The sequence below is a fragment of the Mus caroli genome, unplaced genomic scaffold (assembly GCF_978045245.1).
Source record: "Mus caroli unplaced genomic scaffold, Mus_caroli_1 scaffold_11, whole genome shotgun sequence".
Lineage (NCBI taxonomy): Eukaryota > Metazoa > Chordata > Mammalia > Rodentia > Muridae > Mus > Mus caroli.
This window is the reverse complement of record NW_028227266.1, coordinates 35,309,258-35,334,373: the sequence shown is the minus strand read 5'-3', so window position 1 is coordinate 35,334,373 and position 25,116 is coordinate 35,309,258. Positions and strand designations below refer to the sequence as shown.

The window sequence follows — 25,116 nt, the reverse complement described above, 5'->3', positions numbered from 1 at the left end:
CTTTTTTGATGACTTTGGGTTGGAAGTCGATTTTATTCGATATTAGAATGGCTACTCCAGCTTGTTTCTTCAGACCATATGCTTGGAAAATTGTTTTCCAGCCTTTCATTCTGAGGTAGTGTCTATGCTTTTCCCTGATATGGGTTTCCTGTAAATAGTAAAATGTTGGGCCCTGTTTGTGTAGCCAGTCTCTTAGCCTATGTCTTTTTATTGGGAGTTGAGTCCATTGATATTAAGAGATATTAAGGAAAAGTAGTTGTTGCTTCCTATTATTTTTGTTGTTAAAGTTGACATTCTGTTCTTCTAGTTGTCTTCTTCTTTTAGGTTTGTTGAGGTATTACCTTCTTGCTTTTTCTAGGATGTGATTTCTGTCCTTGTATTGTTTTTTTTTTTTTTTTCTGTTATTATCCTTTGAAGGGTGGGATTCGTGGAAAGATAATGTGTGAATTTGATTCTGTTGTGGAATACTTTTCTTTCTCCATCTATGGTAATTGAAAGTTTGGCTGCAACCCTATTGTTGGAACAACATGATGTACTGACCAGTACCCCGGAGCTCTTGTCTCTAGCTGCATATGTATGAAAAGATGGCCTAGTCGGCCATCACTTGAAAGAGAGGCCCATTGGACTTGCAAACTCTATATGCCCCAATATAGGGGAATGCCAGGGCCAAAAGAATGGGAATGGGTGGGTAGGGAAGTGGGGGGCGCTATGGGGGACTTTTGGGATAGCATTGGAAATGTAATTGAAGAAAATATGTAATAAAAATATTAAAAATAAAAAAATTAAAAAAAAAAGAAAGTTTGGCTGGGTATAGTAGCCTGGGTTGTCATCTGTGTTCTCTTAGTGTCTCTATAACATCTGTCCAGGCTCCTCTGCCTTTCATACTCTCTGGTGAAAAATCTGGTGTAATTCTGATAGGCTTGCCTTTATATGTTACTTGACCTTTTTCCCTTACTGCTTTTAATATTCTATCTTTACTTAGTGCATTTGTTGTTCTGATCATTATGTGTCTGGAGGATTTCTTTTCTGGTCCAGTCTATTTGGAGTTCTGTAGGCTTCTTTTATGTTCATGGGCATGTCTTTCTTTAGGTTTGGGAAGTTTTCTTCTATAATTTTGTTGAAGATATTTGCTGGCCCTTTGACTTGAAAATCTTCATTCTCATCTACTCCTATTGTCCGTAGGTTTGATCTTCTCATTGCGTCCTGGATTTCCTGGATGTTTTGAGTTAGGATCTTTTTGCATTTTCCATTTTCTTTGATTGTTGTGCCCATGTTCTCTATGGAATCTTCTGCACCTGAGATTCTGTCTTCCATCCCTTGTATTCTGTTGCTGATCCTTGCATCTATTGTTCCAAATTTCTTTCCTAGGATTTCTATCTCCAGCAGTACCTCACTTTGGGTTTTCTTTATTGTATCTGCTTCCCTTTTTAGGTCTTGGATGGTTTATTCAATCCCATCACCTGTTTGGTTGTGTTTTCCTGCAATTCTTTAAGGGATTTTTGTGTTTCCTCTTTAAGGTCTTCTACCTATTTAGCAGTGTTCTCCTGTATTACTTTAAGTGAGTTAGTAAAGTCCTTCTTGATGTCTTTTACCATCATCAAGAGATATGTTTTTAAATCCGGGTCTAGCTTTTTGGGTGTGTTGGGGTGCCCTGGACTGGGTGAGGTGGGAGTGCTGGGTTCTGATGATGGTGAGTGGTCTTGGTTTCTGTTAGTAAGATTCTTATGTTTACCTTTTGCCATCTGGTAATCTCTGGAGTTAATTGATTTAGTTGTCTCTGGTTAGAGATTGTTCCTCTTGTGATTCTGTTAGCCTCTATCAGCAGACCTGGGAGACTAGCTCTCTCCTCTGAGGTTCAGTGGTCAGAGCACTCTCTGCAGGCAAGTTCTCCTCTTACAGGGAAGGTGCACAGATATCTGGTGTTCGCTTCTCCCTCCTGGCCGAAGATGAAGGCCCAAAACAGCACCTGTCCCAGAAGCTGTTAGCTTCTATGGTCCACACTCTCACCAGTGCAGACTACTCTAGGCGGAGTCCCAGAAACAAGATGTCTGCCTCTGATGCTCAGGCAAAGCCCTTCCGTGCCTGGTGGACACCTATCCTCTGGCCGGGAAGGTGCCCAGATGCCTGGAGCCCGAAAAGGGGACTGCCTCAGAAGCTCTGTGGCTCCCGCCTGTCCCAGAAGCTGTTAGCTTCTGTAGTCCACACTCTCACCTGTGCAGACTACTCTAGGCAGAGACCCAGAACCAAGATGTCTGCCACCAATGCTCAGTCAAAGCCCTATTAATTTGTCTATGAATTTCATGAAGTCCTTTTTTTTAATAGCTGAATAGTATCCCCCTGTGTAAATGTACATTTTCTGTATCCATTTCTCTGTTGAAGGACATCTGGGTTCTTTCCAATTTCTGGCTAATATAAATAAGGCTGCTATAAACATAGTAGATCATCTGTCCTCATTGTATGTTGGCGCATCTTTTGGGTATATGCTCAGGAGTGGTATACCTGGGTGCTCAGATAATACTATGTCCAATTTTCCAAGGAAGTGCCAGACTGATTTCCAGAGTGGTTGTCCCAGTTTGCAATCCCACCAACAATGGAGGATTCCTCTTTCTCCACATCCTTGCCAGCATCTGCTGTAACCTGAGGTTTTGAGTCTAGCCATTCTGACTTGTATGAGGTGGAATCTCAGGGTTGTTTTGATTTGCATTTCCTTGATGACTAAAAATGTTGAACATTTCTTTACGTGCTTCTCAGCCATTTGGTATTCCTCAGTTGAGAATTCTTTGTTTAGCTCTGTACCTCACTTTTTAATAGGGTTATTTGATTCTCTGGGGTCTAACTTCTTGATTTCTTTGTATATATTGAATATCAGCCCTCTATCATATGTAGAATTGGTAAAGATCTTTTCCCAATCTATTGGTTGCTGTTTTGTCTTATTGACAGTGTCCTTTGCCTTACAAAATCTTTGCAACTTTATGAGGTCCCATTTGTCAATTCTTGGTCTTACAGCGTAAGCCATTGGTGTTCTTTTCAGGAAAATTTCCCCTCTGCCCATATGTTTAAGGCTCTTCCCCACTTTCTCCTCTACATGATTCAGTGTATCTGGTTTTATGTGGAAGTTCTTGATCCACTTGACTTGAACTTTGTACAAGGAGATAAGAATGGTTTGATTTGCATTCTTATACATGCAAACTGCCAGTTGAACCAGCACCATTTGTTGAAAATGCTTTCTTCCCCCCCCCCACACACACACACACTGGATAATTATAGTTCCTTGCTCAAAGATCAAGTGACTATAGGTGGGTGGGTTCACTTCTGGGTCTTCAATTCTATTCTAAAGATCTAGCTGCCTGTCTCTGTACCAATACCATACAGTTTTGTTTTGTTTTGTTTTTTTAACACAATTGCTCTGTGGTCAGCTTGAGATCAGGGATAGTGATTATCCCAGAAATTCCTTTATTATTGAGAATTGTTTTACCTAACCTGTGTTTTTGTTATTCCAAATGAATTTGAAAATTGCTCTTTCTAAGTCTATGTAAAATTTCCTTGGAATTTTTTGATGAGGATTGCATTGAATCTGTAGATTGCTTTTTCACCTTTGAATATCAATGCAAAAGTACTCAATAAAGTTCTTGAAAACTGAATCCAAGAACACTTCAAAACAATGGTCCATCATGACCAAGTAGGCTTCATCCCAGGGATGGTTCAATATATGGAAATCCATCAACATAATCCACTATATAAATCAACTCAAAGGAATAAAAAAACACATGATCATCTCTTTAGATGCTGAGAAAACATTTGACAAAATTCAACACCCATTCATGATAAAAGTATTGGAAAAGTCAGGAATTCAAGTCCATACCTAAACATAGTAAAAGCAATATACAACAAACCAGTAGCCAACATTAATCTAAATGGAGAGAAACTTGAAGCAATCCCACTAAAATCAGGACTAGACAAACCTGCCCACTCTCTCCCTACATATTCAATATAGTATTTGAAGTTCTAGCCAGAGCAGTTTGACAAAAAAAGGAGGCCAAAGGGATACAAACTGGAAAGGAGGAAGACAAAATATCACTATTTGCAGATGATATGATAGTATACTTAAGTGACTCCAAAATTTCTCCCAGAGAACTCTTAAACCTGATAAACAACTTCAGTGAAGTGATTGGATACAAAATTAACTCAAACAAATGAGTAGCGTTCTGTTTCTCAAAGAATAAACAGGCTGAGAAAAAAAATTAGGGAAACAACACCCTCCATAAAAGTCACAAATAATGTAAAATACCTTGATGTAACTCTAGTATGCAGGTCTTATTACTATTGCTCTGTAGTATAGCTTGAAATCAGGAATGATGATACCTTCAGAAGTTATTTTATTGTGCAGGATTGTGTTAGCTATTCTAGTTTATTTGTTTGTTTCACCATTAGAGTTGAGAACTCATCTTTCAAGGTCTGTTAAGCCTCATGATGAAATTTTAAAGAGGATTGCATTGAATTTGTAAATTGTTTTTTGTAAAATGGCCTTTTCATTTTTACTATGTTAAGGCTACTAATAATCCATGATTGTGGGAGATCTTTCCATCCTCTGATATCTTCCTCAGTTTCTTTCTTCAGAGATATGAAAATCTTGTCATACATGTGTTTCACTTACTTGTTTAGAGTTATTCAAAGTTATTTTATATTATTTTTGCCTATTCTAAAGGACACTATTTTGCTAACTGCTTTTTCAGCCTGTTTATCTTTTGTATAAAGAAGGGCTACTGATTTTTTAAATTTATTTTGTATCCAGTCACTTTGAAGATGGTGATTATCAGCTGTAGGAGTTCTATCACAGCGTTTTTTTGTTTCGTTGGTTGGTTTGGTTTTTTTGGATCATTTATGTAATACTGTTATTTCATCAGCAAATAGCAATACTTTGACTTCTTCCTTTCAAATTTTTATCCCCTTGATCTATTTTGGTTGTCCTATTAGTCTAGCTAAAACCTCATATACTCTAAAGAATAGATATGGATAGAGTGTGAAATGTTTTCTTTTGTCTGAATTTACTAGAACTGCTAAGATTCTCTCCATTTAATTTGATATTAACTACTGAGTTGCTGTAAATTACTTTTATTGTGTAAAATTCTCCAAGACTTTAAATATGAAGGTGTGTTGGATTTTGCCAAAGGCTTCATCAGCATCTAAGGAGATGATCACATGATTCTTTACTTTCAGTTTGTTTATATGCTGAATTACATTGATGAGTTTTCATATATTTTCACCATCTCTGCATCCCTGAGATATACCCCATTGATCATGATGGTTGGTTTGTGAGTATTTTATTGAATATTTTTGCATCAACATTCATAAGAGCAATTAGTCTGAAATTGTCTTTCTTTGTTGAGTCTTTATGTGGTTTACATATTAGGATGCCTGGAGCATCATGGAATGAGTTTGGAAATGTTTCTTCTATTTCTCTTTTGTGGAACAGTTTGAGGAAGTATCGATATTAGCACCTTTTTAAAAGTCTGATAGAATTGTGCACTAAAACCATCGGTCCCTGGGCTTTTTTTTTTTTTTTTTTTTTGATTGCAAGACATTTAATGACTTCTTCTATTTCCTTGCCTACTAAAGGACTATTTAGATAAGTTTCCTGATCTTGATTTAACTTTGATGATAAGTGCCATCTATCTATAAAATCATCTGTTTCATTTAGATATTCAAGTTTTGTGGAGTTTAGGCTTTTGAACTAAGACTTCATGATTCTTTGGATTTCCTCAATGTCCATTGTTAGGTCTCTCATCTTATTTCTGATTTTGTTAATTTGGGTACAGTCTTTTAATTAGTTTAGCTAAGCATTTGTCTATCTTGTTGATTTCCTAAAAGAACCAGCTCTAGGTTTCATTGATTCTTTGTATTATTGTCTTTCTTTCTAATTGATTTTTTTCAGCCCTTGGGTTTGTTTACTACCTCCTTTTCTAGAAATTTCATGTGTGTTTTTTAAATTGCTGTATAAGATCTTTTCAATGTCTTTATGAAGGCACTTATTGCTATGAAATATCCTCTTAACACTCCTTTTATTTTGTCCCATAATTTTGGGTATGTGTGTCTTGATTTTCATAGAATTCTAGAACATCATTAATTTCTGTTTTTAATTTTTCCTTGACCCAGTGAGCTATTCAGTGCCTATGAGTTTGTAGGCCCCTCTGATTTACATTTCAACAGTCAAGGCACATCAGAAAAACTGGCAACTCCAGCTGAATGCTCAGATATCATTGGGACCTCAAAATGTTATGGGCCTGGGTTGTTCACCAGTCTGACAAAGAATATATTTTAAGATCGACAGGCTTATATTCAGACAGTGGTTGAAAAGTGCTATTTCTGGGACTTGGATTTCCATGATGTAGTGCCAAGCCACAAAAGACAGAGGTATATAAAGGCAGTAAAACAAATGATTATATCACATTTATGTGTAGACATATACTGCAATCAGGATGTTACATTTTGTTTATGTGCATACATATCTTTGCCTAAGTGCAGCCATGTCTAAATATAATCACAGCTTTTAGCAAACATGTGTCTGGCAGGTTTCCTGGATGTCTTGAGCAAGATTTGTTTACAAAAGTAAAAGCAGTGATTCACATTGTGACTATTATTATGATGAACAACAGTTTCCTTAAAATTGCACAAGAATGGCCCTTAACATTCCATAAGTTTCCATCTGTCCTGGAGCCATTGGGACTTTAAAGCTAGAGGTAAATTTGTTTCATAGATGTCTTGATCACAGCAAGTTAAACTTAAAGCATAAACCTATCCATCACATAGTAAATTTTAGTCAAATTCTTTCCATAGAGACATAGGAGGTCCATATCATGAGATAAAAACCTACTATAAGTTCCCTTATCTTTAATGATATAAATTGCTGTCTCAAAGTAATGAAATTACAACATACTATTAACTTCCCTTTTTTTCTCTCAGAGTAATGAAATTAAAACATACTATTAACTTCCCTTTTTTTCTCTTTTTTTATTGGATATTTTCTTTATTTACATTTTAAATGTTGTGCCCTTTCCCAGTTTCTCCCTCCCAGAAAACCCCTATCTCATCCTGCCTCCCCCTGTTCCTATGAGGTTGTTCCTCCACCCACCCACCTACTCCTACCTCCACACCATCCATTCCCCTACACTGGGGCATCTAACCAGTTTTAATAGAACCAAGTACCTCTCCTCCCGTTGATGCATGACAAAGGCCATTGTCTGCTACATATGCAGCTGGAGCCATGTGTATTCCTTGGTTAATAACTTATTAACCCCTCATTATGAAACTGCTTTAAGACAATGAAAAAGACCAGACAGAAAGGAGTTTTCATTTTCCCTCCTTACTTCAGCCTTTTGAGAAGCAAATGAGCCTTTAAAATGAAATCTCTTATAAATCATCCCAGAGGTTTGCTAACTGAAGTAGTGAGACATTGTCTGAGCTAGACACATAAAACTTACAAATGTGCCTACTCTTAAGATGTAGGTCACTGGTTAAACACTTGTTTAACATGAAAGAGAGTAGGGATATGATGTCCCCAAACACAAACTAGAAAGTAATTAAATAAATATGAACATTTAAATTTTTTTGGTTTTTCCATTCCTGAATATAATATAATCCAGCCTTTTGTGATTTCCAAGGCAGACCTGATGGGACATGGTGACCTGGTTAAGCAGGAGATTACAGATGGCAGCATATCTGTCATGGGCCATTGCTGTACAAATGTAACATTCATCAAGAACAAAGAAGCAGAAGAAAAAGAGCTGAGTCAACATTCAGCATGAGAGATGATGTTCTGATTCACAAAACCCACCAGCATTTTGGGGGTTATGACAGAGGAGTAGCAAAGGTCTGTGAAGGAAAGTTTGAAGAGAAATTAGTACATGGGGGTGTGCAGGTGAGGATTCAAGACAATCAGAACAATCAAGTCCAGGTTCACCATCACAGAGACCACCTAGATTCCCAAGAACAGGAAGAAGAGAGGCAGCTGAAGTTCTGGCTGCTGTGTCAAGCCCAGCAGGATAAATGCTTGGCCTAGGGATTGGCACTATTGGGAGGTGTGGCCTTATTGGAGTAGATGTCTGCCTATGGGTATGGGCTTTAATACCATTATCCTAGCTACCTGGAAGCCAGTCTTATCTTGTTTGCTTTTAGAACAAGATGTAGAACTGTTCTGCCTATACCATACATGCATGGATGCTTCCATGCTCCCAGCCATGATGATAGTGGCTGAACCTCTGAACTTGTAAGAAAATCCCAGTTAAGTATTGTCCTTTATAAGACTTGTCTTGATCATGTGTCTGTTCACAACAGTATAATTCAAACTAAGACACACAACTAAATGGTATCCTCATAGGACTGGCCTTGGTCATGCTGTCTGTTCACAGCAATAAAACCCTAATTAAGATAGAAGTATTAGGAAATTACTAGAGTAGTAGACTTCTACAGGGCTTTTCAAAAAGCCTTTAGTGTTAGTTGCCTCTTTGATGGAAGTTATCCACCATGACCTCAGGCTCTTACAAGCCATTTGTGTTTGTTGTCCCTTATTTCTGAGAACTTTGATGTAACTTGGTTTTATAAACCCTCATTCCTTCTCCAACTCCTCTTATAGCCTGCCTGCCATGACAGAAGCCATCTAGGAAAGCTTATAACAAGCAGGTTTCCTAGAGATGACCCACTGTGGGGCAAGTGGAGGCAAAACAGAAACATGGGACAGGTTGAACATATTAAGAAACTCTGGCAGTTCTCATGAATGAGAACAAAAATGTGTTTGAAGTCCTCCTAAAGAATAACAGCAAGAGATAAAAAGACTTGGGAAATACTTATTATGGCAAATGCCTGTGAATGATACAGTGAAGATTAGGAATCAGTGATGATGCTTAGTTAATGCTTGGAACATCTCAGGGTAAACTACCTTTGCCTGAGCAACACAGTGCACAAAAAGATACACCAGCCATAGTATGCCATCAACCCTGTACATTCCAGGTACTGCTCTTGACAAGGAGTTAAGAGGATTGCTTAAGGCCAATGTCCAAATGATAATCTAAACCCTAAGATTGTTTATAATTGGTAGTAGTAGAATACATTGTATTTCCATTAATTATTAATTGTAATATTTTTCTTGCTTTAGAATAGTAAGAACTTCATGCTATATTTTTAACTATTTCATCCCTTTTCTATATGGTATAATATGAGCAACCATCCTCTATTTGTTACAATAGAGAGATGAATGTAGGGGAAGGTGCTTGCATTGTGTGGTTACATATGTGGATGTGTGTGTGTGTGTGTGTGTGTGTCTGTGTGTGTGTCTGTGTGTGTATGTGTGTGTGTTTCTGTGAAATTCTATTATTACTGACTAGATACACACACACACAAACAGTTTCATGTGTTCTCCTCCATGATACAGATTATAGGCTAATTAGGGATCTCAGAAACAGGTGACAAATGTTATATATAAGACTAGAAAGACAAAATAGTAGAACAAAAGGAGATGATTAGGCAGCTGGGGCTCTGCTGGAAGCTTTGTACAGCTCCAAACAAACACATTGCACCATGCTTATGCCTAGGGCAGCTGACAATTTTGACACTAGTAAAGATACTTCTGTAAAACAACTCAATGTATCTGGAAAAATATGTTTTCTGAACATTTGTTAATATAGTAACTACTGACATATTTTTCTAAATGAGCAATAAAATGATATCAATATATTACGACCTGAGGGACACAACTTAATCATGTTGAAATTTATAAAAAGTGACAGAAATATGGAAACAAAACTGAGACAAGATTATCTGAAAGAAAAGTTATTAAGACAATTCTCTTGAAGTGAAGATGTGGCAACAGTAGTAAATCATACATGCATGAAAAAGTAGCTTTGTGTGTACACAAAAGTTAAGGTCCTTCAACTTCTTTACATGCTTTTACATCCAAATAAAATGGGTATCTCTGGAATTTCATCAGGGCATCCATCAGTGCAATTGTTACATCATTGTTTTACAGACGATAGATTAGAGTATTGTACATGAGGTGATATTAGTGTAGAAAACAGAAGAAAAATCCCTGATCCATACTAAGTGAATATTTAAATACATAAATGCTCTGAACTCCATGATAAGACAGGGCAACTATGTGAGAGCCACAGGTACTGGAGGTTTTTACTGTTCTTGAGTAGATATGATGTAGCATTATATATACTATATGTTATATAAGGCTGCACACTGAGTTGGTATACACAGTATATATCTTTGAAAATTTTCTGTAATTCCTAGGACTCATTCATGTCTCCATTATTTTATTAGATATCTCAATTTCCCTATAATGACTAGCAATAAAGAAAATTCCTCTAAGGAAGAAACCATACAATTCTTTAGACATATTTGCAAGGTTTTGGATATCATACAGAAGAATTCATGAGATGAGGAGAGATAGTTGGTACCATAAGCTTTATATACTATACCCTAGCATCTCAATACAGTCTCCTCTACTCCATTCTAGCTGCACAGAGGAAGAATAAAAGATAAAAACTAGTTTACAAAGATTATTTTCTGAGTGAGAAAGAAATATAGTAAATTGGTGTGTTACTTACATTATAGGTTAAGTATGAAAGAATGCCCCTCAGTATAATTACACATAAAATCCTCATGCATACAGTACACATCAGTTTCTGTAAAGGGACAAATGATGTTATTGTGTTCCTGAAGTAACACCTGGAGCTGCAAAATCTGTCTTGTTACCAGACTAACAATACAGCTAGTACACAAAGGTTCAAATGCAAGAATTAGAAACACTAAGTCAGAGATTATATTGCTGAGTTTCTTGCTAGTCTGTAAACTAGTTGTAATATCTTGGCCACAGGAATAAGATGAACAGAGACTTGATTAAGTTAGCCTGCCTCCCTCCCTTCAGAGAACTTGGTGCTGACCCCATATTTGTGTGTCCACATTCCTGTAGGAGGCTTTTGCTCTGAATATGTCAGAGCTGATTAGTCATAGAGTCTTACACTTACTGGCAGTCAGAGTCTTTTACATTTACCAGAAAAAAAGGAACATAGCTCATGTGCACACACACATACACACACGGAGACACACACGGAGACACACGCACAGACACACACAATCAGAGAGAGAGAGAGAGAGAGAGAGAGAATCCAGGAATTTCTATACAGTAGAGATCATAGCATTATTTAATGATTCAAAAAGGATGTGAAAGAAAGATACAGAGCTTATTGCAAGAAGACCATGCTATAGAGCAGATGCAATTAGCTTGAGGCTTATGGAGTTCTTCCGCACTTCATTAGATATTAATAGTGATCTCCTTTAGGATTTCCTTATGGTGATAAATTAGGAAGGGAAGAAACGATACACATGTTTGTATCCTAGTTCATGATAGTTGATATGAATGTCATACTAGGAATTATGCAGTTCCTTGAATATGGGTGATAGGATCCATGCAGTGATTTATAGAGAAGCAAATATAATTAATGCCAGTAGAATTGAATAATTCCTACAACATATATATGTACTGTGTATTATGTATTATGCTGTTTATATTTTGATTCCCTATTTAAGTAGTCAAGTGTGAATATTTAAGAATTCAGAAAAAAAGTTGTACTTTGGTTTTTAAACAAAAACACTGTGTGGTAAAACTAATTATTTCTTTAAAATGTATTTAGATTTTGTTATTCTGATGAATAAGTATTTCTTTACACTTAAGGGATTAGAATTCTGTACACTGGGATACAGGCCATTGGTAGAGTGCCCTGCTACATCCCCTTTTCATATCCAAAAGAGATGCAGTCAATCCAAAATAATCGATCTCTTTGTTTTCCTGCCGATATCCCCTCCCTCCTGCTCTTAAGATCTTTCTGCCCAATCTTCCAAGAACTTGCTTGCACCTTGGGGTAAGGAAGTATGATGTAGATGTCCTAATCACAGCTTGGTGTTGGTTATCCCTCACTCACCAACTCCTTCACCCTATCCTCCCTCCTATAACAATCAGGCAAAATCCTTTCGAATGTACTAACTAATCACTAGTTTCTACCACTCAAAAGCCGAAAAGGTCAGCAGACAGCATCTGAGGACCATAACAAAGACATTTCCACCCTGCTCTAATCACCTACCTAGTAAACCTCCTGGTATTTTGAAAATGCATTGATTTTTGCTTTACTTTCCTTTGTTCTGTTATTATGAAAGTCTTCAAAAAATTGTTACAGCACTGCAACATGGTATTTGCAGCCACATGAATACATGTCTCTGAGCTGCAGTCCATCCAAAATAAACAATCTCTTTGCACAGAGAACAGCCATTTACTCTCCAAGACTTCTCCTATAACCTATATTGGTTTTGTTGTTGCTGTTTGTTTTGTTTTAAATAGCTCAGCATGCCCCTAAGTGGACAAGATGTGAACATTTTCAGACTTCCTTTTGTAAACTTCCTTGATGGGAACTATGACTTTTCCATCAGGGATTTTTTCTGTTCCTTGACTACTTAATTCCAAGAAATAACAACTCTGAGACTAGATATTTATTAATAAATGCTTATGCAATAAGCTTCAGCTTGTTGTCTGACTAACCCCTAACTTCTCTTTTTTTCTTCTAACCTGAGTTTTGAAACTTGGCTGGTTTCCTCTCCATGTCTTCTTATGTTCACTTCCACAGCCTTTCCTTGCAAATCTCTTCTTATTCTTTCAATTAATTTATTTAATCATTTATTCCCTTAACATGCCAATCACAGCCCCCCTCCCTCTTCCCTTCTCAGTTCCACCCTTACAAATCTCTAGCTCCATTACCCTTTCCACTTCTCCTCAGAGAGGTAGAAGCCAGCTTTGGTACCACCCCAACCTGGGATATCTAGTATAAACAGGACTAAGCACATCCCCTCCCACTGAGGTCCAACCAGGCAGTACAGTTAGGGGAAGGTGATGCAATGGCAGGCAACAGAATCAGAGACCACACCTACTCCACTTGTTAGGAGATCACATAAAGACCATCTGCATATGGCTATAAATGTGTAGGGGGCCTAATTCCAGCCCCTGCACATTCCTTAGTTGGTGATTCAGAAAGAGTGAGCCCCTGTGTGCTCGTTAGTTGACTCTGTAGGTCTGCTTGTGGTGTCTTCGACACACACACACACACACACACACACACACACACACACACACACACTCGATTTTAAAAATCAAATGGACCTAACAAATATCTACAGAACCTTTCACACAAACACAAAAGAATATACCTTGTTCTCAGTCCCTCACAGAACTTTCTCCAAAAATGACCATATAATTGATCACAAAGCTGGCCTTAAAAGATAGAAGAAAATTGAAATAACCCCCTTGCAACTTATCAGACCACCAGGGATTAAAGCTGCCCTTCAATAACAAAAGAAACAACAGAAAACCTACAAACTTGTAGAAACTGAGTAACATTCACTGAGTGATCACTGGGTCATGGAAAAAATACCAAAAGAAATTAAAGACTTCCTAAAATTCAATGAAAATGGAGGCACATATACCCAAACTGACAGGATACAAAGAATGCACTCCTAGGTTGCAAATTCATAGCACTAAGTGCCTTCATGAAGAAATTAGAAAGTTCTCATATTTAAAAGTACACCTGAAAGCTCTAGAAAAAAAGAAGCAAACACACCCAAGAGAGGCAAAAGGCAGAAAATAAACTCAGGGATTCGATCAATGATTTAGAAACAAATAAAACAGTACAAAGACTCAATGAAAACATGAGCTGGTTCTTTGAGAAAATCAAAATATAGACAAAACCTTAGCCAAACTAGCTAAAATGGAGAGAGTCTGCTAAGGAAACAGAAGCAGTCATTAAAACTTTCCCAATTAAAAAGGCCCAGGGCCAGATGGTTTTAGTGCATAGTTTCAAAGAGGAGCTACAATAATACTAGAAAAACTATTTCGGCCGGGCGGTGGTGGCGCACGCCTTTAATCCCAGCACTTGGGAGGCAGAGGCAGGAGGATTTCTGAGTTCGAGGCCAGCCTGGTCTACAAAGTGAGTTCCAGGACAGCCAGGGCTACACAGAGAAACCCTGTCTCGAAAAACCAAAAAAAAAAAAAAAAAACTATTTCACAAAATAGAAGCAGAGGGAACACTACCAAACTCATTCTATGAGGCCACACAGTCAGCCTGATCTCCCCCATTCTCCACCCCCCACTCATATGTCCTTGGCCATCAGCTTCTTTATTGACAGGTGATGCTTATAAAATATTCCCTTTACACTTCCTGAGGTTTTAATGAATCTGATTTTTACATTGTTTTGAATTCTAAGTAAACACTGTAGCTTCTCTTGCTTTGAGTTAACTTGAAAATCACTAAGCTTGGCCTTATTGCAAGTGATCAACATGATATATATTCCGTAGCTTAACTTTGCTATGAATATCTTCCTGGTTTGTGGATTATGATGATGGTGGTGGTCTGGGAACTTTACATAGATGTTTGCTAAAGGCACAAACTCTCTAGTTGGGTCTGTGGATTGTTACAGTGTGATGAAGTGGGCATAAACTTGACACCTTAGCCTTTGTACTGTATGTTTGTTCAGAGGCCATTTTGGAAACTATCATTTATTTCTCTGGGAGCCTAGATTTGTGCTCTCAACCTAAATGGCTGTCTTTCTTCTTCTCATAGTCATAATCCCCCAAATTAACTTTCAGGTGAACAATACAAGTCACTTTAGCAAACATTGGCACTAAAAAATGTGCAAATATTATTCATCAACTTAAAACTATATTTCTTTAAATAAAATTGCATCTTCCCAAAGTTTCAGACTGCATTGCACTTTTCCTTTTTGCCTCTTTATTATTTTGGGGGTTTTTTTTTTGTTTGTTTTATCTAATTTTTTTGCTTGATTTATTGGTTTGATGTTTGATTGGGGAGTGTTGTTGATTTGTTGGTTGGTTTGTTCATTTTGAAAGACACAGTTTCCTTGTATATCACATGCTGGTTTATAACTCAGTATGTGGCTTTAAGGAAGGACTTGAACTGATCATCTCTCTGCTTCAGACTTTCATCTGTAGGATTACAGTGTATAATACAATATATACACCACAACTGGTAAGTGTGTTTGTTCATTTGCTCTACTTTATGTTTTTCTCACTATAGGCTCTTATAAATATAATGTAGCTGGGTCTGGTGATTTATTCCAATAATGCTAACAACTCTGGATCCTGCTGCACTCAAGACCTACCTGGACACCAGGTAGGGCTATAGGTATTATGGGTAACTCATTAAGAAATTGTATCATATACAAAATTAAAAGGAGGAATGCTTATATGTGGCACAATATATGTAAAGTCGTATGTTTAATGCCTGATACACAAAGATTTGAAATGTATAAGTTATACCAATGTGACACTTGCTTTTGTCTTCCATAAAAATTAAAAATTTAAACAGTGCAATAAACCTATGGTTTAAACAAAGGAGATAGTTTTCTCACAGCTCTGGTTTCCACAAGTATATCATCAAGTATGGCTTCTGTGTCTGGTCTTCTGAGGTTTCCTCTTCCTTTGGATTACAGACGTCTGTGCTCTTGCTGTTCTCATCTGGTTCTTCCTATGTATATGTCCATGCTTAATGCATAATTGTCCCCATTTCTTTTCATATAAGGACACTAGTCAGATTGGTTTAGGGATAACCTTAATATTCCAAATTTATTTAAACTTATCACATTATTTAGAACCTAGTACTGTTATAGCCAGTCCACTGTTCTGGGGAATGGGACAGCAACAAAAGCTTCTTCATGATAATCACTCATCTATAAAGAAAGGGAAGACAGAGGGGAACTGCACTGAGAGAGAACCATACAGTTCTTTCTCAAGGGAAAAAAAAGTATAATTTTTTATCCATACTTCTTTGCTTGCAAACATATATTGCAGTAAGTCATTGGTCTGTTACCAGGCCTCTGGCTTCTGCTTTTCTAGCAATACTCGAACCTCTCTGGGACTCCTTTTTGATATTCTATTATTGCCTTGTATCAGGGAGATCCTGTAGTTTTGGATCTGTAGAACTGGTCCCTAATGTACTCCAGCAGGAAAATGTTGAGGTGTTGGATATGAGGCTGAAAGATACCTCAGCTGATCAAACATCAGGCTTTCCTGCACTGCTACAATGGGGCCAGCTCTCCTGGAATCACAATTCATCAACTCCTCTTTACCAAACTGACTTACACCTATAGAGAAAAGACTAGACTGAAAAGGACATTTCCCATCCATACTTCAGTCTTTGGAGAAACTGGAAAGCTTTAAAATAAAATCTCCTAAAAATCTTCCCAGCATATTATTAACTGAATTATTGAGTTACTTTTTTCTAAAACTTCTGAAATAATTATCTCAGTGGCACAGAAACATTAAACTTCTGAAGGTACTCTAAGCAAGAACTCACAATTGTGCTTTTGATGTAACTCGGTAAAAGAGCCTAGCATGCAACAGAACCTGAGACTCCAAAGTCACACTGGCAAAAATAGAAAATAAATGTGCTTTTTTTGAATCTCATGATCCTACTAGTTCTGAGTATATCATCCAGTGTTTTGTATTTAAATACTTGTGATTTTTAAGTCCAGCCACAAAAACAAAACAAAACAAAAACAAAAACAAAAAAAAAAAAGGAAAATGTGTTTGATCAGCTTTCAATACTGACAAAAAGATATAAATGGTTTTGAGAAATTACAAAAGAAGCTATTCTTTGTAGTGGAAAGGATAATGGATTAACCATGCTTTATTTTCTTTACTTCTGAACTTTCCCATACAATTAACTTAATTTTGCATAATATTAACTATATTTGAAAGCAAATTATTCTCATATTTTTTAAATGTTGATCTTTTGGGTTTTTGTTTGTTTGTTTGTTTTTGTTTGGATGGTTTGGTTGTTTTGATTTTTGTTTTTTGTTTCTTTGTTTGTTTGCTATTGCTGATTTGAAAGGCTATGATTAAAATCCAGTGTCTTGTGCTTGTAAGCAAATCCTAGGTCATTAAGCTATCTCTCCAGTGCTCTCTTTAGTTGTATACCACACATGCTCTATGATTTTCCTCTCATAGCAAACACAGATTCTACTTAAATAAAAATGCTTCTCTTCAAAGTTTTTCTAAGAGCAATATGGACATCCTTATTCCTTATACTATAGATGAAAGGCTTCAACATTGGTCCCATAATGGTATAAAAAATGGTAGATACTTTATCTTCATCCTCTGATGCACTAGAAGGCTTAACATACATGAAGGCTGCAGCTCCAAAGAAAAGAGAAACAGCTATTACATGGGAGCCACAGGTACTGAAGGCTTTTGACCTACCTTCTGCAGAATGGATGCTGAGGATGTTGGAAAGGATCAAGGTGTAAGAAATAAAGATAGTCAGAGTGGGCATTATTACATTAAAACCTACAACAATGTAAACCACCAGCTCATTGATGGAAGTGCTTGTGCAGGAGAGCTTTAGAAGAGCATTTATTTCACACAAGTAGTGATTGATGATATTGCTATCACAGAAGATCACCTGTAACATATTGGCAGTATGCGCCATAGCTTCCACAAACCCCATCACATACACCCCAACTGTCATCAAGAGGCAGACTCGATGGGACATGGTGACCTGGTAAAGCAGGGGCTTACAGATGGCAGCATATCTGTCATAAGCCATTGCTGTCAAAATGTAGCATTCATCAATAACAAAGAAGCAGAAGAAAAAGAGCTGAGTCATGCACTCAGCATGAGAGATGGTGTTCTGCTTCACAAAACTCACCAGCATTTTGGGGGTTATGACAGAGGAGTAGCAGAGATCTGTGAAGGAAAGGTTAAAGAGAAAGTAGTACATAGGGGTTTGCAGGTGAGGATTCAACACAATCAGAACAATCAGGCCGAGGTTCCCCACCACGGAGAATATATAGACTCCCAAGAAGAAGAAGAAGAGAGGCAGTTGGAGATCTGGCTGCTGTGTCAAGCCAAGCAGGATAAATTCTTTCACTGAAGAGTCATTTCCTAAAGCCATTCTTCCCCAATTCATATCTGTGAGAAGAGTAAATGTAATAACATTACAATAAAATCCAAGCCCTCTCCAACTTACTCCCTTCAATATATGACTAAGAATGAGAAAAGAAAGATAAAATCAAGCCAATCCTTTTCTGTGCCTGTGTTTTCTACATTCTATTGGAGCTGAAAGAAACTAGTGGGGAAACCCAAGTTACAGAAATAACCATAAATATACAGAAAGTTATTTCTTTAGGAATAATATGCAGGGCACCAATGACCCACTACAGGTACAAGAATAAAATGAAAAGAAAAAGAAACAGGCATATCAGAGGCTCACTGACTCTGTCAGAGGTGGTTTGGGAAAAAAAAATAATAAAATAACCACATGCATGCATTCAATACTTACCTTTGTGAACACACTTCAGAAGTAACCTTACTGACCTTTTCACTCTGTCCTCACAGAGGGTCAAATACACATGACATTGAGGAGCTGTACGGTTTATTGTCCAGAAAAATAATGTTCTTTTCTACTGTTACTACTTTTGACTTTCTGGTGATAAGAAAAAATAATTTTGGACTGGAAATCAAGAGCCCTCATTCTTCCTGATTAAGAAAAGCCATTGGTTGTAGATAATAATCTTTTATGTTTTCTCCAGATCAGAAGTTGGCAAATACATCTATTAATGTCATAAGAGTTGCCTGGTAATGGCCCAAGAGACTTTTATGAGTCTGTAACTATAGAGATCTAATTAAAATTAGAAAAGCAGTGTTTCTCAGATATTTCCCCCAGAGATGAGCTTTTGTTGCTATGGTGCTTACAGACTTGATCAATAACTATGATACTGGCTTATTGGATATAGCAAGTATTGTTTTGTTTATTGTTTAAAAATTTTATAGATGTGTATATTGTGTTTTGGTAAAGTTCATCCCTAACTTCACCTGAATTTCTCCTCTATCTTCCACTATCCCATCACAACATTGTCTTTCCTTTACTATTTTTTTCTTTCTTTTTTTATTTTTTAAATATTTTTTATTATGTATTTCCCTCAAGTACATTTCCAATGCTATCCCAAAAGTCCCCCATACCCTCCCCCCCCAATCCCCTACCCACCCATTCCCACTTTTTGGCCCTGGTGTTCCCCTGTCCTGGGGCATATAAAGTTTGCATGTCCAATGGGCCTCTCTTTCCAGTGATGGCCGACTAGGCCATCTTTTGATACATATGCAGCTAGAGTCAAGAGCTCCGGGGTACTGGTTAGTTCATAATATTGTTGTACCTACAGGGTTGCAGATCTCTTTAGCTCCTTGGATACTTTCTCTAGCTCCTCCATTGGGGGCCCTATGATCCATCCAATAGCTGACTGTGAGCATCCACTAATGTGTTTGCTAGGCCCCGGCCTAGTCTCACAAGAGACAGCTATATCAGGGTCCTTTCAGCAAACTCTTGTTAGTGTATGCAATGGTGTCATCGTTTGGAGGTTGATTATGGGATGGATCCCTGGATATGGCAATCTCTAAATGGTCCATCCTTTTGTTTCAGCTCCAAACTTTGTCTCTGTAACTCCTTCCATGGGTGATTGTTCCCAATTCTAAGAAGGGGCAAAGTGTCTTCGTTCTTCTTCAGGTTCATGTGTTTTGCAAATTGTATCTTATATCTCGGGTATACTAAGTTTCTGGGCTAATATCCACTTATCAGTGAGTACATATCATTTGAGTTCTTTTGTGATTGGGTTACCTCACTCAGGATGATGCCCTCCAACTCCAACCATTTGCCGAGGAATTTCATAAATTCAGTTCTTTTAATACCTGAGTAGTACTCCATTGTGAAAATGAACCACAGTTTTTGAATTCATTCCTCTGTTGAGGGGCATCTGGGTTCTTTCCAGCTTCTGGCTATTATAAATAAGGCTGCTATGAACATAGTAGAGCATGTGTCGTTCTTACCAGTTGGAACATGTTCTGGATATATGCCCAGAAGGGGTACTGCGGAATCCTCCAGTAGTACAATGTCCAATTTTCTGAGGAACTACCAGACTGATTTCCAGAGTGGTTGTACAAGCTTGCAATCCCACCAACAATGGAGGAGTGTTCCTCTTTCTCCACATCCTTGCCAGCATCTGCTGTCACCTGAATTTTTGATCTTAGCCATTCAGACTGGTGTGAGATGGAATCTCAGGGTTGTTTTGATTTGCATTTCTCTGATGACTAAGGATGCTGAACATTTTTTCAGGTGCTTCTCAGCCATTTGGTATTCCTCAGGTGAGAATTCTTTGTTTAGTTCTGAGCCACAATTTTTAATGGAGTTGTTTGATTTTCTGGAGTCCACCTTCTTGATTTCTTTATATATATTGGATATTAGTCCCCTATCTGATTTAGGATAAGTAAAGATCCTTTCCCAATCTGTTGGTGGTCTTTTTGTCTTATTGACAGTGTCTTTTGCCTTGCAGAAGCTTTACAGTTACATGAGGTCCCATTTGTCAATTCTCGATCTTACAGCACAAGTCATTGCTATTCTATTCAGGAATTTTTCCCCTGTGCCCATATCTTCAAGGCTTTTCCCCCACTTTCCCCTCTATAAGTTTCAGTGTCTCTGGTTTTATGTGGAGTTCCTCGATACACTTAGATTTGACCTTAGTACAAGGAGATAGGAATGGATCGATTTCCAATCTTCTACATGATAGCCACCAGTTGTGCCAGCAATATTTGTTGAAAATGCTGTCTTTCTTCCACTGGATGGTTTTAGCTCCCTTGTCGAAGATCAAGTGACCATTGGTGTGTGGGTTCATTTGTGGGTCTTCAATTCTATTCCATTGGTCTACTTGTCTGTCACTATACCAGTACCATGAAGTTTTTATCACACTTGCTCTGTAGTACAGCTTTAGGTCAGGCATGGTGATTCCACCAGAGGTTCTTTTATCCTTGAAAAGAGTTTTTGCTATCCTAGGTTTTTTTGTTATTTCAGATGAATTTGCAGATTGCTCTTTCTAATTCGTTGAAGAATTGAGTTGGAATTTTGATGGGGATTGCATTGAATCTGTAGATTACTTTTGGCAAGATAGCCATTTTTACAATGCTGATCATGCCAATCCATGAGCATGGGAGATCTTTCCATCTTCTGAGATATACTTTAATTTCTTTCTTCAGAGACTTGAAGTTCTTATCATACAGATATTTCACTTTCTTAGTTAGAGTCACCCCAACGTATTTTATATTATTTGTGGCTATTGAGAAGGGTGTTGTTTCCCTAATTTCTTTCTCAGCCTGTTCATTCTTTGTGTAGAGGAAGGCCATTGACTTGTTCGAGTTAAATTATATCCAGCTACTTCACCGAAGCTGTTTATCAGGTTTAGGAGTTCTTTGGTGGAATTTTTAGGGTCACTTATATATACTATCATATCATCTGCAAAAACTGATATTTTGACTTCTTTTCCAATTTGTATCCCCTTGATCTCTTTTTGTTGTCGAATTGCTCTGGCTAGGACTTCAAGTACAATGTTGAATAGGTAGGAAGAAAGTGGGCAGCCTTGTCTAGTCTCTGTTTTTAGTGGGATTGCTTCCAGCTTCTCACCATTTACTTTGATGTTGCCTACTGGTTTGCTTTTTATTGCTTTTATCATGTTTAGGTATGGGCCTTGAATTCCTGATCTTTCCAAGACTTTTATCATGAATGGGTGTTGGATCTTGTCAAATGCTTTTTCCGTGTCTAAGGAGATGATCTTGTGTGTTTTGTCTTTGAGTTTCTTTATGTAACGGATTACATTGATGGATTTCCGTATATTAAACCATCCCTGCATCCCTGGAATAAAACCTACTTGGTCAGGATGGATGATTGTTTTAATGTGTTCTTGGATTCTGTTACCGAGAATTTTATTGAGTATTTTTGCATCGATATTCATAAGGGAAAGTGGTCTGAAGTTCTCTATTTTTGTTGGATCTTTCTGTGGTTTAGGTATCAGAGTAATTGTTGCTTCATAGAATGAGTTTGGTAGAATACCTTCTACTTCTATTTTGGGGAATAGTTTGTGCAGAACTGGAATTAGATCTTCTTTGAAGGTCTGATAGAACTCTGCACTAAACCCATCTGGTCCTGGGCTTTTTTTTGGCTGGGAGACTATTAATGACTGTTTTTATTTCTTTAGGGGAAATGGGACTGTTTAGATCGTTAACTTGATCCTGATTTAACTTTGGTACCTGGTATCTGTCAAGAAATTTGTCCATTTTGTGCAGATTTTCCAGTTTTGTTGAGTATATCCTTTTGTAGAAGGATCTGATGGTGTTTTGGATTTCTTGAGTATCTGTTGTTATGTCTCCTTTTTCATTTCTGATTTTGTTAATTGGAATGCTGTCCCTGTGCCCTCTCGTGAGTCTAGCTAAGGGTTTATCTATCTTGTTGATTTTCTCAAAGAACCAGCTCCTTGTTTGGTTGATTCTTTGAATAGATCTTCTTGTTTCCACTTGGTTGATTTTGCCCCTGAGTTTGATTATTTCCTGACATCTACTCCTCTTGGGTGAATTTTCTTCCTTTTTTTCCTAGAGCTTTTAGGTGTGTTGTCAAGCTGCTAATGTGTGCTCTCTCAAGTTTCTTTTTGGAGGCACTCAGAGCTATGAGTTTTCCTCTTAGAAATGCTTTCATTGTGTCCCATAAGTTTGGGTAAGTTGTGGCTTCATTTTCATTAAACTGTAAAAAGTCTTTAATTTCTTTCTTTATTCCATCCTTGAAAAAGATATCATAGAGAAGAGTGTTATTCAGTTTCCAAGTGAATGTTGGCTTCCTATTATTTATGTTGTTATTGAAGATCAGCCTTAGTCCATGGTGGTCTGATAGGATGCACGGGACAATTTCAATATTTTTCTATCTGTTGAGGCCTGTTTTCTGACCAGTTATATGGTCAATTTTGGAGAAGGTCCCGTGAGGTGCTGAGAAGAAGGTACGTCCTTTTGTTTTAGGATAAAATGTTCTGTAGATACCTCTTAAGTTCATTTTTTTCATAACTTCTGATAGTTTCACTGTATCCCTGTTTATTTTCTGTTTCCACTATCTGTCCATTGATGAAAGTGGTGTGTTGAGGTCTCCCACTATTATTGTGTGCAATATGTGCTTTGAGCTTTACTAAAGTGTCTTTAATGAATGTGACTGCCCTTGCATTGGGAGCATAGATATTCAGAATTGAGAGTTCCTCTTGGAGGATTTTATCTTTGATGAGTGGAAGTGTCCCTCCTTGTCTTTTTTGATAAGTTTGAGTTGGAAGTAGATTTTATTCGATATTACAATGGCTACACCAGATTGTTTCTTCAGACCATTTGCTTGGAAAATTGTTTTCCAACCTTTCACTCTGAGGTAGTGTCTGTCTTTTTCCCTGAGATGGGTTTCCTGTAAGCAGCAGAATGTTGTGTCCTCTTTGTGTAGCCAGTCTGTTAGTCCATGTCTTTTTATTGAGGAATTGAGTCCATTGATATTAAGAGATATTAAGGAAAAGTAATTGTTGCTTCTTTTTATTATAGTTGTTAGATTTGGCATTCTGTTCTTGTGGCTGTCTTCATTTTGGCTAGTTGAGGGATTAGTTCCTTGCTTTTTCTAGGGCATGGTTTCCGTCCTTTTATTGTTTTTTTTTTTTTTTTCTGTTATTATCCTTTGAAGGGCTGGATTTGAGGAAAGATAATGTGTGAATTTGGTATTGTTGTGGAATACTTTGGTTTCTCCATCTATGGTAATTGAGAGTTTGGCCGGGTATAGTAGCCTGGGCTGACATTTGTGTTCTCTTAGTTTCTGTATAACATCTGTCCAGACTCTTCTGGCTTTCATAGTCTCTGGTGAAAAGTCTGGTGTAAATCTGATAGGCCTGCCTTTATATGTTACTTGACCTTTCTCCCTTACTGCTTTTTATATTCCCTCTTTATTTAGTGCATTTATTGTTCTGATTATTATGTGTCAGGAGGAATTTCTTTTCTGGTCCAGTCTATTTGTAGTTCTGTAAGCTTCTTGTATGTTCATGGGCATGCCATTCTTTAGGTTTGGGAAGTTTTCTTCTATAATTTTGTTGAAGATATTTGTTGGTCCTTTAAGTTGAAAATCTTCATTCTCATCTACTATTATCCGTAGGTTTGTTCTTCTCATTGTGTCCTGGATTTCCTGGATGGTTTGATATAGGATCCTTTTGCGTTTTGTATTTTCTTTGATTGATATGCCGATGTTCTCTATGGAATCTTCTGCACCTGAGATTCTCTCTTCCATCTCTTGTATTCTGTTGCTGATGCTCCCATCTATGATTCCAGATTTCTTTCCTAGGGTTTCCATCTCCAGCGTTGCCTCACTTTGGGTTTTCTTTATTGTGTCTACTTCCCTTTTTAGGTCTTGGATGGTTTTATTAAATTCCATCACCTGTTTAGTCGTGTTTTCCTGCAAATCTTTCAGGGATATTTGTGTTTCCTCTTTAAGGTCTTCTACCTGTTTAGCTGTGTTTGCCTGTATTTCTTTAAGTGAGTTATTAAAGTTCTTCTTTATGTCCTCTACCATCATCATGAGATATGCTTTTAAATCCAGGTCCAGCTTTTCGGGTGTGTTGGGGTGCCCAGGACTAGGTGGGGTGGGAGTGCTGCATTCTGATGATGGTGAGTGGTCCTGATTTCTGTTAGTAGGATTCTTACTTTTGCCTTTTGCCATCTGGTAATCTCTGGAGCTAGTTGTTATACTTGTCTCTGGTTAGAGCTTGTTCCTCAGGTGATTATGTTAGCCTCTATCAGCAGACCTGCAAGACTAGCTCTCTCCTTAGTTTCAGTGGTCAGAGTACTCTGTGCAGGCAAGCTCTCCTCTTGAAGGAAAGGTGCCCAGATATCTGGTGTTTGAACCTGCCTCCTGGCAGAAGTTGTTTTCCACTCACCAGAGGTCTTAAGATCCCCTGGAGGGTCCTGTGGGGACTTGGGGGTGTCCAGAGACTCCACACGCAAGGAACCCCCGTTCTCTCTTATTTCTAAAAACCCACTGAATAATGCCAACATTTCCAGTAAGAATATGAGTTTAGGCCTATCTATGTGAGTATAAGTAACTCCTCAGGAGAAATTTTCTTGATAAATACTTTGTACTGAGTTAAATCAAGATCAGACACACACTTTAAATAAGCTTATAC

At 37.6% G+C, this 25,116-nt stretch overlaps 1 protein-coding gene and 1 pseudogene across 1 annotated transcript; one reads left to right on the top strand and one right to left on the bottom strand.

The window, feature by feature from the left end:
• Window positions 1-25,116, top strand: part of LOC110301523 (glyceraldehyde-3-phosphate dehydrogenase pseudogene) — a 318,538-nt pseudogene that overhangs the window by 175,084 nt on the left and 118,338 nt on the right.
• Window positions 17,082-18,035, bottom strand: LOC110302226 (olfactory receptor 8B8-like). The gene has a single exon (XM_021173047.2). It carries the CDS (start codon window positions 18,024-18,026, stop codon window positions 17,082-17,084), a length of 945 nt encoding a protein of 314 aa, XP_021028706.1. The 5' UTR covers window positions 18,027-18,035.